This window comes from Erinaceus europaeus, chromosome 4, assembly GCF_950295315.1.
Source record: "Erinaceus europaeus chromosome 4, mEriEur2.1, whole genome shotgun sequence".
NCBI classification, from domain to species: Eukaryota; Metazoa; Chordata; class Mammalia; order Eulipotyphla; family Erinaceidae; genus Erinaceus; species Erinaceus europaeus.
This window is the reverse complement of record NC_080165.1, coordinates 59,511,516-59,529,620: the sequence shown is the minus strand read 5'-3', so window position 1 is coordinate 59,529,620 and position 18,105 is coordinate 59,511,516. Positions and strand designations below refer to the sequence as shown.

Here is an 18,105-nt window from a genome sequence, read left to right as displayed (position 1 = left end):
CTCTCTTTGTTGGGAAATTGTGCAGATGTGGTTGAGTTAGGCAGGACCCACAAACCACCATATTTCCATGCAAGTATTATTATTTACATATCAGTAAATATATCTTCTGCCTTGTTTTAAAAATGACTCCTCCGCCACCACGTTATCCCCTCAGGGTATTGCTGATTCCCCCAGCTAAAACTACAGCAACCGCAACTAAGGAAGTTCTCATAATGCCTTTTTCTTTTCTCCACCCTCTTCCCTAGCCAAATCCATCCCAACTTGCACTTTCGTCTTTACCCTATAAAGCCCTCTGCTGTTCCTGGTTTCTCCCTTTTTTTTCTCTTCCGCGTCCCGACCTGGAGAAGGGCTGGTGTGCATAGCGGGAGGTGGCCATTTTGTTAGCTCCACATGGCCTAAACCCGCTGTGCTCACACCCAACTCTGGAGCACCCGCATGAATACAAAGATTTGCTGTTACTGATCCGCCAGGAGTTCCTGGTCTCTTCTCTCTCTCCTGCAACGCAACCCCAACATCTCTCTCTCTCTCTCTCTCTCTCTCTCTCTCTCTCTCTCCATATATATCTGTATGGAGAGAGAGAAACACTGCAACCTCAGGGAAGGCCCTTCACGAGCAGTAAAGCAAGTCTGCAAGTGTCTTTCTCTTTCCCTAGCTCCCACTCAAACCTTAATTTATCTCTGTCCTATCAAATAAAATGGGGGGAGGGGGGAGGAAGGCCACTGGGAGCAGTGGATTTGTAGTGCTGGCACCAAGCCCAAGCAATAACCCAGATGGCAATTAAAAAAAAATTTTTTTAAGAAAAAGAAAAGTTAGTGGCACTAGACTGGAGTTGTGCAGAAAGACAAACACACATCCTGAATCAGCAGGCTAACCAAAGCCTGGCCTGACTAGCTTCTTGTGACTCATGGAGGCACAGGCCAAGATACCTTCTACTTTTAGTCAGATAGGAGAAGGTAAGCCCTGGCTCAATCACAATGAACTGGGTTTCTAGGTACCATGTCTTTGAAGGGAGGAACAAACTCTAACTGGGGACCAGGATAGACAGCAGTATCTTGTAAGATTCTCAAGTCTGGAGCTGGGAGGTACCATAAAGATCATGCAGAAGAGGGGCTGGGTGGTGGCGCACCTGATTGAGAGCATGTTACAATGCTCAAGGACCCAGGTTTCAGCCCCTGGTCACTACAGCAGGGGGAAAGCTCTGTAAGTGGTGAAGCATTGCTGAAAATATCTTTTTGTCTCTTTCCCTCTCTGTCTCCCTCTTCCTCTTGACTTCTGGCTATCTCTACCCAATAAATAAATAAGGAAATTTTTTTAAAAATTTAAAAAAAAAAAGATCATGCAGAAGATTCTCATGCCTGAGGCTCTAAGAGGCCCCAGGTTCAATCCCCAGCATCACCACAGCCAGAGTGAGCAATACTCTGGAAAACAAACATAAAATAAACCCAACTTATTCACTCTGTTTCAATACTTTCAATGTAAAGGCAGTAATAAAGATTCTGGAATCTCTGCTTGGGGCCCTCCACGTACGTACTAGAAGCCAAACAGTACTGGAAGAAGGAGTAGAAAGAATATATATACCCAATCTACACTGACATCTTCGAATATAGACACAACGTCTTTGGGGGCTGTTCTGGAACCCTTCCTTCCTTTTTTTAAATATTTATTTATTTATTTTCCCTTTTGTTGCCTTGTTGTATTTTTTTATTGTTGTTGCCATTATTATTGTTGTTGTTATTGATATTGTCGTTGTTAGGGCAGAGAGAAATAGAGAAGGGGAAGACAGAGAGGGGGAGAGAAAGACAGACACCTGAAGACCTGCTTACCGCCTATGCAGGTGGGGAGCCGGGAGGGGGGGGGGGGCTTGAACCAGGATCCTTACCTGAGTCCCTGCGCTTAGTGCCATGTGTGCTTAACCCGCTAGACTACCGCACAACTCCCAGAACCCTTCCTTCTTACTCTGAACCCAGCACCTGTCTGTCATGTGGAGGGACTATGAGGTCAGCCTTCCAGGCATGATATTTTTCTTTTGTGGCACTGATGATCACCATTTCCCAAGAGTCCTCTGTTCCCTGGTATTTTGCAAAATACAGAACAAAGATTCAAATAACTCTTGGGCTTGGAAGAAACTTTTATGTTTCTGATGTAGGGAATCTTCCCTTCAAGGTAGAGAAAAGTATGGTCAATTTCACAATTCTTACGTGCTCATTTCTTATTCCCACACCTCTAAAATGACTACTGTTATCATCTTCCAAAACGATAAGGCCATATCTGTATCTGTAAAAACTTGGGTCACTTAGGTGGGGAGCAGGGTTATAAATGGGAGACTGGCTTATGTGTGTTAATTTCACCAGGCAATAGACTATGCTGCCCCACCTCCTAGAGCCAAACCCTGTGAAGTATCAGGGCCACTCCTCCTCTCCTAATCAGATCAGGCCTGGAGTCAAAGGTCACTGTGTTTCCTAGGAGGTACCAAAGTCACAGGAGGGGGCCTCAGGAAACAGAGGTAGAGAAGAAAACAACTAAGATAAGCAGGAAGAGGTTCAACTGAACTAAGAAGGAAAGGTTTGGGGACAACTGTTCTTACCTGCAAGCTTCAAATGCCAGTCCACCACTAAGAGCCAAACTACATTCTGAGTCAGACCCGCTTTCAGTGTGTTTCCCAAAGCCGTTGGTCACACCTGCCAAGGATACACAGAGTGAACTGAGTGCTGAAACTTCTGCTCCTGACACATACTGCAATGAGGCAGCTACTTTTTCTCCAGAGGACTCATGGTGTGTGTGTGTGTGTGTGTGTGTGTGTGTGTTAACACCTATTTTCCCTGTGGGAAATGGGACTTACATGGTAGAAAGACTCAGATAAAGGTTTGAGGAAGCACTGCAATGAGCGAATGGTGCATTTTGCTTCCCATCCTTCAGGCTTTGCTTTAAAAAGCACAGTATAAACCTCACTCCAGTTATTGCCATTTAACTACAAAAGGAAATACTTTCCCACTATGGATGGCTCATAAATTCCTAGATCTGCTTCTAATTTTAAGCCTCAATTATCAGGGAGTCTCCTCTGCCTCTGGGGAAGCCCACCCACCTTGTCTCTTCAGATAAACATTCACACACCCTATGGCTTGGCTGGCAAAACCTAGCTTCATTCTTTTGGTATGGTGTCAGGAGAGATTAGGGGACAGACAAGGGCTAGGTCAACCACACCCTGAGATATCTAGTATGGCTAGCCAGAACTGAAAATGAGGGAACTTTTCAGCAGAAAACATACCAGACCTTCGAGGGCTAAGGAGTTCTCAAATTCCCTGATTTCTAAACTATGTAGAAGGTCCCTTTCCTTTTTAATCCTTGGTTTCTCCTTTTATGAAGTAAAAATATTATTTTCTTAGACAAGGACACTTAAGTAGGAATAAAAGATGGTCTGCTTACAGCAGGGAGCTTTTCAGAGGCAAATAAAGACCCCACCATCCAAGGGATAAGACTCTCATCTGCTATGAAGGCTTCAACTTCCTTCTTTATGCATCTAATTCCTAACTAAAATCCAGAATCCACAAGTCTGAGAGATGAACCAAGAGCTAAGTAACAGACACCTTCACCAGAAAAGTTACAAGTTACACCTGTAAGAGCAGTTGTCTGAGACAAGATATCGCACTGGAGCTGCCAAGTATATGACCTCACTTTAAATCACATAAGCCAGCTGTGAAACAGATGCCTCCTCTGTAAAAAGTCAGCATCTGTTTTGGTGAGATTCAGCTAAGGCTGTATTTTTGGGCACCAGGTAGCGGGGATGGTGGGTGGGATTGAATAGATTCTAGCAGTTTTCCCAATCACGTGGTGAGTCTGGATACTTCCCAATAGTAGGATTTTTTTTTTTTTTTTTTTTTTAACCAGAGCACTGCTCAACTCTGGCTTATGGTGGGTTATGGGCTTGAACCTGGGACGTTGAAGCCTCAGGCATGAGAGTCTCTTTGCATAATCATTAGGCTATCTATCCCCCACTCAGGATTCTCTTTTTTTTTTAGCAGCCTGATACAACTGAAAGGATGACTACTGCTATTGGCTATTTCTAATCTCTGAAACACCTGCAAGGAAGATACAGGTAGTCCCTTCTAAGATAAAAGGAAACAGGCTGAGTATATTCAGTTAATTTGCTCCAGGAAATACAAACTGGTAGACCACAGTGCTGAACTCAGGGCTGCCTAATTCTAGGTGCCTCATGGTCTATAGATTCTAAAAACCTACCTACTTCCCTAATACAGGAAAACCTGGACCAGATGGAAAGGGAAGGCATTGCTGGAAACAAAGTGTTAGGCAGGAAGAGAGAGAAAACCATATGTTGGACATACAGTCAAAAGCCACCACATAAAGTAAAAAAAAAAAAAAAAAAAGGAACATGAGCAGCAAAAGCCAAGGACAAACCCTCCCTGCCAAGCAAGCTGGTTTCCTCACTAAAACCAAACTATTTCTGGCTGGCAATGGAGGCTCTGCCTATCTAGACCCACCTCACCCATCCCGCCTTGGCTCTGGAAGCTGTAAGAAGGCCCTCTCCAAAGTATCCCTCAGAGACTCTCTTTTCTACACACCCAGGTCTAAGCCCTTTAGCCTCATCTACTCCTTGCTAGTCTGCCCTCATTCCTCAAGGTCAGTTTATGCCCAACTCAAGCTTATATTCTCTAAACACCTCCAGCTGTGTTGTCACCTAACACATGACTGCATGCTACCCTGTAATGTGATATCACCACACTTAGGGAGCTCTTGGCTTATTTTATTGTCTCCAGTCCCACCCCACCAGGGCCAGCTCGTGCTAAATGTGTAGTGAGGACTCTACCTCTGGGGTCTTATCTACCACCCTTGGCTCACATGCTGCAGCTATACTGGTTCCCTTGCTGTCCCCCAGACATTCGCACCTCCAGAGCCTGTATGTTTGCTGGTCTGTCTCTCCTTTAGGAAAATTCTCTCCTCAAATACCCAAGCAGTTTGGGCCTTCAACTCCTTCATATCTACTCAACCGTCAGCTCCTCAGAGCTCCCGATTAACAGCACCCTGGCACACCCCTTTCACTGCTAGTGAAAAGCACTAGCTTTTCTCCTAGTTTCTAATAGAGCACACATTTCACTCATTTGCATAGTCTATCTTTCCTACAAGATTTTTGTCTGTTTTATTCACAGACTTTTTCTCCAGTGCCAAGAATAATGTCTGACATAAATATCTAAGGAATGAATGAACTAAAGTGAAAGTAGGAAAAATTTTATCACATATAGCTTTAGATCCCATTCAAGGACAAAGAGAGCCCTGGATATGGTCCGGCTCTATCAAAATACTTGCTTAAAGTCTATTTTCTCCAGGCCACTATTCCTGTGCCACATTCAACTGTGAACTATGGAACCTTTAATGCCACTATAGTGTCCACATGGGCCTTTCTGGGAGGTGGTCAACTGAGGGAGATGCTGGCTGGTAAGGTAAAGCAGGAAAGCAGATGAGAAGTAGCGAGAGAAGTCACAGGCTGGGTCACCTGTCTCTTCCGCCTGCTCCGGGGACCTCTCCCCTTCACTCTCACTACAGCTCCTGCTCCTTGGCCGCTTCCGATGATGTCGTTCATCCTCAATGCCAGTGGGAGAGGCAGGAGAATCCTCTGCACCATGGTCCTTGCCATTCTCCAGGGCCCTATCCGGACTCCTCGGCAGCTTAGCCCCATTCTTGGCCTTCTTGAAGAGAACTGATGTGCGGCGACCCACGTCACTGAGTGGGGCATCAGCAATATCAGAAGCATCAGGGGCCATGGGAGATAGTCTATCGATGCCATTGTCACTGAGTAGGCATTGCAAGGGCTCATTCCCTAACTGGAGGGGTGAATTTTCCAAAAGCTCATCTTCTTCCAACTTTCTGGGTTTCAGAAATCGGTTGGGAGGTTTGCTATCATTGATGGGTTTCAGAGTGGGGGGATCCGGAGGGGATTCTTGCTCAGACAAGGAAGGTGCAGGTCCAGTGGGCTCAAGGGTTGGTGGGGGAGGCAGTCTGGAGTCATCTGTTGGAGGGAAAAGAGAACCTGCTTGAATACTTTAGAAGTATGTCCTTTCAAGCCAGATAATGACACTGGTAATCAAGAGCATACGCATGGGTTACTGTAAGGCTACAACCTAGTCTCAGGTATGAAGAATGAAGGTGGAACTATTGGGCTGTCAGAAAATTCATGATGCATAGAAAAAAATGTCATGGGGTGAGGGTCGATAGCATAATGGTTATGCAAAGAGTTTTCATGCCTGAGGCTCCAAAGTCCCAGGTTCAATCCTCCGCACCATAAACCAAAGCTGAGCAGTGCTCTGGTAAAAAAGAAAGAAAAAAATGTCATGACTACTCCAACAACCCAATAAATTTTATCTACACTAGTAGTTATTTCAATCTTCACTATGTATTAGATTACCTAGGGAGTTCTTTTAAAACCCCAGCAAGGTCTCAGTCCCAGACCAATTAAAACCAAATCTCTAAAAATTGGGTATGTTTTAAAATGCTTACTAGAGAACTTACTTGATAAAGTGAAGTCTATAAACCATGTTCTATACTCAAGAAAACCCAAAACCACCTGCTTAATAATTATGTAATTCTCAGCTTCACAGATTATAGGGTCTACAACTCTCATTAAACTCAAGTGTTTTCCTATCTGTCGACATTTTTTTTTTCTTTTTTTAACCAGAGCACTGCTCAGCTCCGGCCTATGGTGGTAGGTGTGTGTTTGGGGGGTGGGGGGGCTGTCAAACCTGGGACTATGGAGCTTCAGGCATGAGAGACTCTTTGTATAACCATTATACTATCTACCCTGTAAAATACTTTGTTCCACTGTCATCCCATTGAACCAAGGACAAGCAAAAAGACTAAATAAAAATTAACATAACCCCTCGGTATACATGGAAATGTGACCCAAAGACTTATACCTTAACTCAGGGAAGGATACTTGCATTATGGGCTTTCAGCTTAACCCTTACACTCATATCCTGCTCCCACCACCCTGTCTGCCCATGACTGTCTCTCACCTCTGTCCCCATCATCTTCTGGCTCCTCCTGAGGGGCCTGCTCCAGCACAGCCACATCCCCTCTGGGCCCAGCTGGCAGTTCCCCATTGGACACAATCTTGTTCAGTGATGGTGGTTGTGGTGGTGGCGGCTGTGCTAGCTTCTGCCTGAGGACATTGATCTCCCGGCGCAGCAGGCGGACACGGCGGGTCCGGGCCCCACTGGACCTCATGGCACTCACCAGGTCCAGTTTCTCCAGCAGCTCCTTCAACTGCACCTCTGGGGACAAATGGGCTCGATTCTCTGGAATGAGGATGTTGTCCACTGCCAGGGAGAAGGGAGGACAGAAGGGGCTGAAGGACCGGACCTGCCCAGCCCAGGGCAAGGGGAAGGGGTCGAATCCTTTGGATGCAAAATATTCTCCTGGAATGCCAGGGCCAGTGACTTCCAGTAGCCTCATTGTAGGGCCTTGACCCTGGCAACATCACTGCCTGGAGGGCAGCCACAGGCACAAGGTCAGAACCTGGGAAACATCTGCAGGAAGCAGTTCACAGTCATGATCACAGGCTCTGTGGAGCAGGCAACAGGCACCTTGAAAATTCCCCCGGCCTGAATTGACTAACTGCTTGCTGCCATGGAGAAGCAGGCAGCAGGGGCAGACAGAACACAGGGTTCAGAGACAATTACATTTTCCTGATAGTCTATCTGCACTCTTCTAATGAGCCAAACACACACTGGCATTCCACTCCTCCCTCCCCATGCTTGAAAGCCATAGAGGAGGTCCAGGAGAAGAAGACTCTGGTAAGACGAGTTTTTCAAATAGTTTGTACCTGATTCCCCATTCCTACCAATCAAGAGATGCTCGGTGAGTTAAACTTTAACCCTCAAAACTATTCCAGCTACAAATAGGTGTATTCCAGCCTGTTGTCTTCCCCCAGCTTGGTTCCTATAGTTTACTCTGTATCTCCAAGATCCACCCTAATCTCTGGCTCTCTGGGCTTTGTCCCTATGCCTCTTTCTGCCCCTATTCGCCCCAGCCACCCAAGTATCTCACCGTCTTCCCAGGAGAAGCGGTAAAAGTCCTCCAATTTGGGTGAATCAGGTAAATGAGTGCCCTTCTCAGGGTCATAGCCGATGTTCTCTGCCTGCCGCCGAGCATGCCGCAGGATGGCCCCTCCCAGGTCTCGCAGGCGAACAGCTGCTCGGTGGAAAATTGTGTCTTTAGCATTATACTTCATGCAGTTGGTAACTATAAGGTTAAAGTCCTCCTCAAATTCCTCCAAGGTGCGGTACAGGTGGGATTCCAGCTTCCGCCTCATAGTAGAAAAATCCATTGGCTTGGATATGAATTCCAGGTAATCTGGAACCTAAACATATAAAACCTGTACAATTACAACAACCATTTACTAGCCAAACAGGCATACCCTTCACCGGTATTCGTGCCTTCCCCATTTCTAGTTCAGCCATGCCAGTCTGTCTTAGAGCCTTAGTGCAATGCCCACCATGGCACACAGACCCTACATCATGCACAAGTCTTGTCAAAACATACCCGCCCTCCCAAGTTTTGGAAACTCGTTGCACAACAGCCTCCTTCTGGCATATTCAAGCCCATTTCCAGCTCAGGAAGGATTCACTGCTTAGGAGGTGGGACGGGGAACTTGCCTCACTCAGGTTGACAGGTTCAGCAAAGATGTGTGCAGGATCCTTCTCCTGCAGTAAGTCCAGTGTTGTTCTCAGCAGAACATTGAATGGCATCAGCTCCAACTCCATGGCAGCCTGCTGGACCTTAACCTGTGGGAGAGAAAGGAAAGAGCAGGTTATCCCCCACAAAGAGTTAATATTTTTGTATTCCTTACCAAGTGCGAAGTAATAGTCTATACATTTATTTATTCATTTATTTATTTTTGCCTCCAGGATTATCGCTGGGGTTTGGTACCTGCACTACGATCCACTGCTTCTAGAGGCCATTTTTCCCATTTTTGTATTGCTGTTGGATACGACAGAGAGAAATCGAGAGGAGGGGAAGGATGCTGGAGAGGGGGAGAGAAAGATAGACACCTGCAAACCTGCTTCACTGCTTGTGAAGTGACCTCCCTATAGATGGGGAGCCAGTGACTCAAACCAGGATCCTTACCCAGGTCCCTGTGCTCAGCGCCACGTCATAAATGAGTACATGTGGTAAGTACAGAGGGAGCTGGTTGATTAATTGGCCATAGGTCACACAGTTAATAAGAATTAGAATTTAGTCTCAGGCAGGAGAAAGCATGACAGCATGAGGCAGCAAAAGGACTTTCATGCCTAAGGCTCCAAAGTTCCAGGTTCAAACCCCGACACCACCATAAGCCAGAGCTAAGCAGTGCTCTGATCTCTCTCTCTGTTTACCTCTCATAAAATATACTTTTAAAAAAATAGAATTTGAGGGACAGGTGGTAGCACACCTGGTTGAGTACACGTTACAATGCGCAAGGGCTTGGGTTCAAGTCCCTGGCCCCCATCTGCAGGGGGAAAGCTTCTCAAATGGTGAAGCGGTGCTGCAGGTGTCTGTCTCTCCCTCTCTATCTCCCCTCTCCCTCTTGACTTCTAGCTGTCTCTATCCAGCAAATAAAGACAAGAGAAAAAAAAATTCAGTCTCATACTGTTTGGTTTCACCTTGCCATATTGCTTTTCTATTAGTATTATCTCAGTTCATCATATAATTTTAAAAAGAAACTGTTATCTTCTTTTCACAACTATGAAATCTAAGGTTCATAAGTATGTTGAGTACTCACTAACCCAGCTAGGAAGAACAGAAATGGGAGTGCTAGGCAGTGGTGCACCCAGTTGAGCACATGTTACAATGTGCAAGGACCAAGGCTGGGTGGTGCCGCACCTGGCTGAGTACATGTATCGTAAGTTCAAGGACCCGGGTCCAAGCCCCTGGTCCCCACCTGTAGGGGGAAAGCTTTGCAAACAGTGAAGCAGTATTGCAGGTATCTCTTTGCCTGTCTCTCTCTGTCATTCCTTCCCTCTTGGTTTCTGGCTGCCTCTACCCACTACATAAATAAAATCTTAAAAACAAACAAACAAAAAAAAACACCAATGTACAAAGACCTGAGTTCAAGCCCCCAGTCCTCCACCTGCAGTGAGAGAAACTTCACGAGTAGTGAAGCAATGTTGCAGCTATCTCTCTCTTTCTCTATCTCCCCATACCCTCTGATTCTTTCTCTGTCCTATCAAATAAATTAATTAAATACATACATACATGCATATGGATAGAATGTGAGCCCAGATCTGACTGAGGCACACAATAAAGATAATATTCTGAGATAGAGGTCTCACTAGCCTATAAGGTATGTCAGCATGGATGACCAAAGTTTCTGGCTTCACCCCCTCAGGCAGCAGGCAGACTCACATATTTAACAGAAATATGTTTGGGACCAGTGGTGGCGCACCTGGTTGAGTACACATATTACAATGCACAAGAACCTGGGTTCAAGCCCCCAGCCCCCACCTGCAGGGGAAAAGCTTTACAAATGGTGAAGCAGTGCTGCAGGTATCTCTCTATCTCTCCCCTTCCATTTGAATTTCTGGCTGTCTCTACCCAATAAATAAATAAATAATTTTTTTTAAAAAAAGAAATATGCTATATCCATTCTTTTCTGTGTGTCCTATTGCAAAAAGGTGGGAAGCCATGGACCAGAATATCAAAAGTCCTTGCCTGCTGGTTATGCGTGCACATTACAGTGCACAAGGACTCAGGTTCAAGTCCCTAGTCCCCACCTTCAGAGAGAAAGCTTCACAAATGCTGAAGCAGGCCTGCTTTCTTTCCCTCTATCCCCCATTTCCCTCTCAATTTTTCTGTCTTTAATAATTAAAAAAAAAAATTCTTTTGGGTGGAGGGTAGATAGCATAATGGTTATGCAAAGGACTCTCATGCCTGAGGCTACAAAGTCCCAGGTTCAATCCCCTGCACCACCATAAATAAGCTAGAGCTGAACAGTGCTTTGGTAACCAAAATATATATATACACATATATATAATTTTTCTTTTCCCTTTCATTTCTCAGAAGCAGAGGCAGGAAAAAAGATTCAACAGTGGAACCAGACTTAAGTTGGCACAGTTTGAACCCAAGGAGGTGGTCCTGATAAGTTCTCCATGGTTACTTGTATAACAACAAATACAGCAAGAAATTCTACATTCAAAGATGGAAACTCAGCCCTACAGAGAAACGGTTACTAGTTTCTGACTAAGTCAGCCCTGGGTTTAAATTTTATTTCTTTCTTTTATAGTCAGGTGTCCTTGGACTAGTGACTATTACAAGACTAGCACTCTACTATATTAGAGTTTGTGCTTGAGCTAAACAGTGGAATAGTCCAGAGAAAGAGGAACATCTTAACTCAGGTTTTTGAAGCATGTGAGTTACAACTGCTATTCCTGGATCAAAGAGAACAGTTCCTGCTCTTTACCTATTCACATAATAGCATCTGCTCTCTGTCACGCACAGAATACCATAATAAACACCTCAGGTAACAATCCTAACGGCAGCGGCTGATACTTCTATGGTCCCTAGTATATGTCAGGTTCTGTCCTAAACTCTATGCACTAAGTCACCTAATCTTCACAACAACCTTATTTTTTTTTTAATTTATTAATGAGAAACCTAGGAGAGAGAAAGAGCCAGATATCACTCTGTGTGATACATGTGCTGTCGGGGATTGAACTCAGGACCTCATGTTTGAGAGTCCAATGTTTTATCCACTGCGCCACCTCCTGGACCACTGAAGTTAGTTCTAACTACCATTTCCCAATGAAGCAAACTGTGTTAGGAGATAAGCAACTTAATGCCACAGACCACATTTTCTTTTCTTTCCTTTTTTAATTAGGGGCCAGTGGTGATGCACCTAGTTGAGTGCACATGTTATAATGCACAATGACCCAAGTTTGAGCCCCGAGACCCTCCCTGCAGGGGAAAAGCTTTGCAAATGATTAACAGTGCTGCAGGTGTCTCTCTTCCTATCTTCCCCTCCCTGCTTGGTTTCTGATTTCTCTATCCAATAAAGATTTAAAAAATAAAAATTGAGAGAGAAAAAACACTGGAGTGGGGGCCAGGTGGTGGTGCATCTGGTTAAGCACACATAGTACTAAGCATAAGGACCCACAAAAGAATCCCGGTTCAAGCCCCTGGCTCCCCACCTGTAAGGGGAATACTTCATAATCTGTGAAGCAGATCTGCAGGCATCTATCTTTTTATCTCCCTCTATCTCACTTTCCCCTCTCAATTTCTCTTTGTTCTATCCAATAAAATGGGAAAAAAGAAAAAAAAAAAAAGGCCACCAGGATTCCTAATGCCTGCACCAAGCCCCAGTGATAATACCAAAGGCAAAAAAGTGAAAGAAAGGAAGAAAGAAAAAAAGAAAGAGAGAAAGAAAGAAAGAAAGGAAGGAAGGAAGGGAGAAAGAAAGAAAGAAAGGAAGAAACAAACCAGCAATAACTGGAAGAAAGGGAAACCCACCAAATATCATTCTGGCACATGTGATGCCAGGAATCAAGCCTTGGGCCTCAAGCTTCTAAGTCCAGCCACTGAATACATCCTAGGTCACCAAAGATCATATTCTTAGCCTCATGCTGCTCTATTTTATTCAATATTTCTTATGTTTAGGGGCTTAGAATCATCTTGAACAGAGATTAGAAAAATTAAGTAATTCAAAATACTGAAATTCAAGGAAGACGGCCAGCACAGTAGCTCACTTAGATAGTGTGCTGCTTTGTCATGTGATGACCCAGGTTTGAACCCGGCCCCCACTGCATTGAAGGAAGCTTCCATGCTGTGGTGTGTCTCTCTCTCCCTCCATGCCCCATCCCCCCAACTTCTTTGTATCTTCATAAGCTCTCAGGACAAATTCTCAGAATGGCCTGAGCTTTTCAAAAATACTGAAGACCAGGATTCCCTGATACCTCCTAATAGAAATTCTAGAGATGACCTCAGACTATGACATTATGCTTGTGCCTGAGGTCACCAGAAGCTGAGCCCCAGTGAGTCAGCCTCATCAGTGCAAGTAGTCAGGACTTGGGGCACAAAGTGCTAGGCAGGAAGGGGGGAAAACAAGATGATGCCATGCAGATGCTCCTAGGTAGATGCTCTCAGGTCTTCTGAGGACACACGAACACAGGAAAAAGATCCTGAATAAGAGGGCTGGGACTAAGGTCTCCTCCTTACCTGCTCCCGCTTGAGCTTCTCTCTCTTCCGAATTAGCTCAATCAACAACCGAGCCCGCTCCAAGTCATGTCGCAGCTTCTGCCAGTACTTTAGTTCTTCTTTCACTGCACTTGTCTTTTCATCTTGTTCTCGCTGCAGATGGGAAGGGGGAAAAAAGAGGAGCTGGGAATTCTCTCCGTTCAAACTTCAGAAAACCTCAGCACAAGAGCCCCATTCCTTCCTTGACGCACAGTTTCAAGAATCCTTCAACCTCCCAGGTCCCCCACCCCATGCCTTCTTCCTGTGCTCCCCCAGTTAGGACAGTGTTTCTTCATTACAGCACATTAATCATCACCTGTGTGAGATCCGGGACTGCTCCCCCACCCCCTAGGGACACCAGAGAGCAGCTGTGCCTCTCAGGGCTGAAAAGAATTCAAAAGGAAACTAATAAAGACCTCAGGGGTGGAAAGAATATCACCCTAGAGCTCCAAGTTGGAGAGAAAACAGAGATGTTCTTATAAGCTTCTATTAACTACCTTGAACATACTTTGGTACACCACCACCAACAAAGACATAAGCAAATTTATGTAGCTGGGGGAGACAGGAGGCCCAGGATTTGATGCAAAGAGGCATAGCAGCATAAAGACAAAAAGTGATCATATAAACTAAATATAAAATGCAAAGAGGATATAAAACAGAAAGAATATGAGTGGGTTGAGGCTAGATCAGAGAGCCTTCCTGGGAGAAACAATTTCACACTAGGGTTGCACATGTGAAAATGGACATGAATAAATAAAGCAGTAAAGGCCTCTTGGAACCAAAGGAATCATACAGCTGAGAAGTGGAGGCAGAATTAATGATTCCTTGCTTGGTGAGATACACAAAGACCAAGGATCAGGCTAACAAGAATCTTCAAATGTCAGACAAGAGTCTAGATATAGCCAAGAAGACAGAATATAGAAGTAACGGGATAAAACATGGTCTGTAGGATAGTATCAGTTGTAAAGAATGAATTAAGGGATTCAAGACCAACTAGAAAGCTATTATTAAAATTAAGAGTGTGAGGCTGGGGAGACAGCATAAAGTTATGCAAAAAGACTTTCATGCCTGAAGCACCAAAGGTCCAGATTCAATCCCTAGCACCACCATAAACCAGAGCTGAACAGTGCTCTAGTAAAACAAAACAAAACAAAACAAAATTATGGGGGGAGGGAGCATGGGCCAAGAAGATAGAATATTGGTTATACAAAAGACCTTCATGTCTGAGACTCTAAGACTCCAGGTTCAATCACCAGCACCACCATAAGCCAAAGCTAAGTGGTGCTTTAGTCTTTCTCCCTCTGTATCTTTCTTATATAAAATATTTAAATAATAATAACAGTAAAAAAGAGAAAATAAATTAAATGGCCTTGGAGGTAGCACAGTGGATAAAATGTCGGATGCTCAGGCATGAGGTCCTGAGTTTGATCCCTGGCATGACATGTATCAGAGTGATGTATCATGTATCAGAGTGATCTCGCTTTTTCCTCTCCCATGAATGAATAAATAATCTTAAAGGAAAGAGAGAGAAAAAGATAGGGAGGGAATGAAATTTTATAGTGGGATGGGGGAGATAGCATAATGGTTATGCAAACAAACTCTCGTGCCAGAAGCTCTAAGGTCCTAGGTTCAGTTCCCCCCCCACACACACACACTAACATAAACCAGAGATGAACAGTACTCTGGGTGGTGGCACTGTGGATAAAGTATTGTACTCTCAAGCACGAGGTCCTGAATTTGATCCCCAGCATCCCAAGTGTTGGAGTGATGCTCTGATCTTTCCCCACCAAATAAATCTTTTATTTTTTAAATTAAAAAAAAATATTTATTTTCTCTTTTGTTGCCCTTGTTTTTATTGTAGTTATTATTGTTGTTATTGATACTGTCATTAGATAGGAGAGAAACAGACAGAGAAGGGGGAGACAGAGAGGGGGAGAGAAAGATAGATATCTGCAGACCTGCTTCACTGCCTATGAAGCGACTCCCCTGCAGGTGGGGAGCCTGGGGCTCGAACCTGGATCCTTACACTGGTCCTTGCGCTTTGCGCCACCTATGCTTAACCCACTGTGATACCGCCCAACTCCCAAATCTTTTTTTTTTTTTTAAGTGTGCAGGTGAGAAAGGTAACTAGAAGAGACAATGGGTCATATATGTATAAATTAGGAGTTGATTATCTATGGTTTATTATGGATAGAAAACATACAAATCATACAAATGTCAGGTAAGTCTGAGTTCAAGAAGGCTCCATGGCAAGAATAGAGAATTAAGTTTATTCAGAGGAAAATTATGAATTCAACAATATCTGAGCTACAAGAAACATTTACAAAACAAGTACAGATCCTCTGTGCCAGAAATATGGTGGGAAAGAAAGAAAGGAGCAGGGAAGGTAGGGGAGGAAGGGAGGGAGGAACGGAAGAAGGGAGGAGGGGAGGGAGAAAAGGAAAGAAGGGTGGACCCCTCAGATGAGAATCTGAAGAAAGACTTGCTGAACTTGGAGCTTGCGTGCCCTTACATGTAAGCTTGGAGCTTACACGCCCTTCTAGGGTAGATGTGAAAGGCAGAGGCAGACCATTTAAAAGAGGAATGAATATGAATTTACATCAGAACTCAAGTGACAAAAAGGAAAAACAAAGTCAGAGAAAATAGAGGTTGCCGAGGTGCTATAAAGGCTTGCTTAATCTCTGAAGTTGTGGGACAGGAAGACTTAAAAGCATAAGTAATGAAGAAACTGAAGAGGTGTTGATCTGGGAGATGGCGCAGTGGATAAAGTGTTGGACTCTCAAACTATGAGGTCCCAAGTTCAATCTCTGGCAGCACATGTACCAGAGTGATAACTGGTTCTTTCTTTCTCTCCTCCTATCCCTCTCATTAATAAATAAATAAAATATTTTTTTTTAAAAAAATCGAAGAGGTAGAGAAAGTTAAAGATGCTTTTTTCAAAAAGTGCCCAAGGAAGCCTCTGCTATCTCAGAAAATACATAGCAACTCCAACTGCTAATGGCTATAGGCCACAACTGGGTAGACTGTGTGCTATAATTTATATGGTAAATATAAGTAGTATGAGCCATTTTTGACAGTACAGTGTGTTAAGGACGGTACACTGTTTTCTAACTCACATAATGTGCCTGCCTCAGCTGTCACTCAGCCTATCTAGAGGGTTTTCACCACATACATGGAAAGTTGGGCTTATTTCTCACTTACCTTTAGAATTTACTCTGAAACTCTGCCTCTCCAACCCAAAGGGGAAACTGGCTGTCTTAAAGAACTCTATGGTACTACAGTCATTGCTGGGATTGATTATATAGACAGAGATAATCTACAGGCAAGGGCCCCATGAGGGCTCATGCAAGATTGCCCTGAAAATCATTTTCCATTTCCCTTCATTGATCTGTCTGGTTCTTAGCCAGCATGCCTCCCAATCACCATGTCACCTACCTGATCAGCATTTCTTTGGGACTGCAGGTGGGAGTGCAGGCGTCTGATGAGGGGGACCCCATTCCTTGCCTGCCGCTTCAATAACCAATAGTTGTGAAGTCGCTGCATGAACTGGTTTTTCCTCTGAAAGGAGAGACCACTACAGATCTTGTTCAACCTTGAGTAAAGGCATAGGGAAGTGAAAGACAGGGTCAGCAGGAAGCCCAGATCATAATCCATGCATCCAAACCAGACCCTGGTTCGTTTCTGAACTTTTTCATAGAGAAAGACTGAATAAAGTGGCCAAATGCCTCACCTCAGAGAAAGGCTGAAAGAGGATAGCAAAATGAAGCAGTTCAGAATCAGAATGAGATATTTCACTTGATTTTTCACCCCTTCGTGCAGTTCGGAGTATCCAAAATAACCCTCTGCCAAAAACCCTGTTTCCTGCGATCCTGGACTCCTAAGAAACAAGTCTGTGTCCAAATACCACCCCCTACCACCACCACCTTTCTCTTGATAAAGGACTAAAAGGGAACCAGAACCTGAGGAAATTACAGATAAGGTGGTCACTCTACTTGCCCCTGTGGCCAAAGGCCCTGCCAGACCAGGGAGTTCACAACTAAACAGGAGGGAAAACCAGTATAATACAGCAGGCTAATGTTTTCTAAGCCCAAATGCAGTATCTTGGAATCACCTGGCTTCTGATCTTTCATTTGTAATCTCCACAGCCTAGAAATATCTATTTTTTAAAGTAATGGATCAAAAGGTATAAAAGAAAAGAGTCTCAAAATTCAGCAGGCTAAACTAACCACAAAGAGAAGCCTTACATTCAGGGTTTGAACCAGTAACACATGAGAGTAGCTGGGAAAGGGGTAGAAGTAGAATTAATGGGAGCCTACAATGTTTATCACAACCCACATTACCCACATTCCAAAGCAGGTAGTCTTACTTCCATGTTACAAAGATGAAAAGGCAGCTTGGGAACAGAAGCTAAACAAATTGGCAAAGTCACTAGCACAGTTAATCAGATAGTGGAGCTGGGTGAGATATGGACCCAAATTGGTTATCCACAGGATAAGCAAGGCCTCAGTGCTCCTTCCACTTTTTCTCTTCATCTCACTGCACTGAGAGGAAGAGTGAGAATGAGCAGGAAGGTAGAACCTAAGAAGGAAGGATATGTTGGACTAGACACTGTTACCTAAGTCTTGTTCCTTCCCAGTCAGACATTCTGCCACAAAGCCAAGCTTATAAAATTAAGGCCTAGGCCTTTCCCCCAAAGGACAGATTCCCCCACCAATGCCCATGCCAAGCACACCTGCCCAGATGCAGGAACCCTCCCTCTACAACCTCTTGACCACAGAGGGTCCCAACAGCACTTATGCAGGTAGGGGAAAAGAATAATAATGTTAAAATAGCATCAGCAGCAGTAGCCACCATTTATTGAGCGCTTACTATTTACCAGACACTGTGCTA

General features: G+C 44.3%; 1 protein-coding gene across 2 annotated transcripts in view; it reads right to left on the bottom strand.

Moving 5' to 3' along the window:
• Nucleotides 1-18,105, bottom strand: part of BRPF3 (bromodomain and PHD finger containing 3) — a 47,420-nt gene that overhangs the window by 17,024 nt on the left and 12,291 nt on the right. Inside the window, exons 3-9 of one of the 2 annotated variants that reach the window (XM_007534243.3) lie at nt 16,651-16,807; nt 13,198-13,329; nt 8,664-8,792; nt 8,056-8,368; nt 7,023-7,325; nt 5,507-6,019; nt 2,585-2,678 (exon numbers count right to left, since the gene is read on the bottom strand). In XM_007534243.3, coding sequence (XP_007534305.2) covers nt 2,585-2,678; nt 5,507-6,019; nt 7,023-7,325; nt 8,056-8,368; nt 8,664-8,792; nt 13,198-13,329; nt 16,651-16,807 — 1,641 coding nt within the window. The remainder of the gene's footprint in view (nt 1-2,584; nt 2,679-5,506; nt 6,020-7,022; nt 7,326-8,055; nt 8,369-8,663; nt 8,793-13,197; nt 13,330-16,650; nt 16,808-18,105) is intronic. The other variant, XM_016193024.2, reaches the window with a different exon arrangement.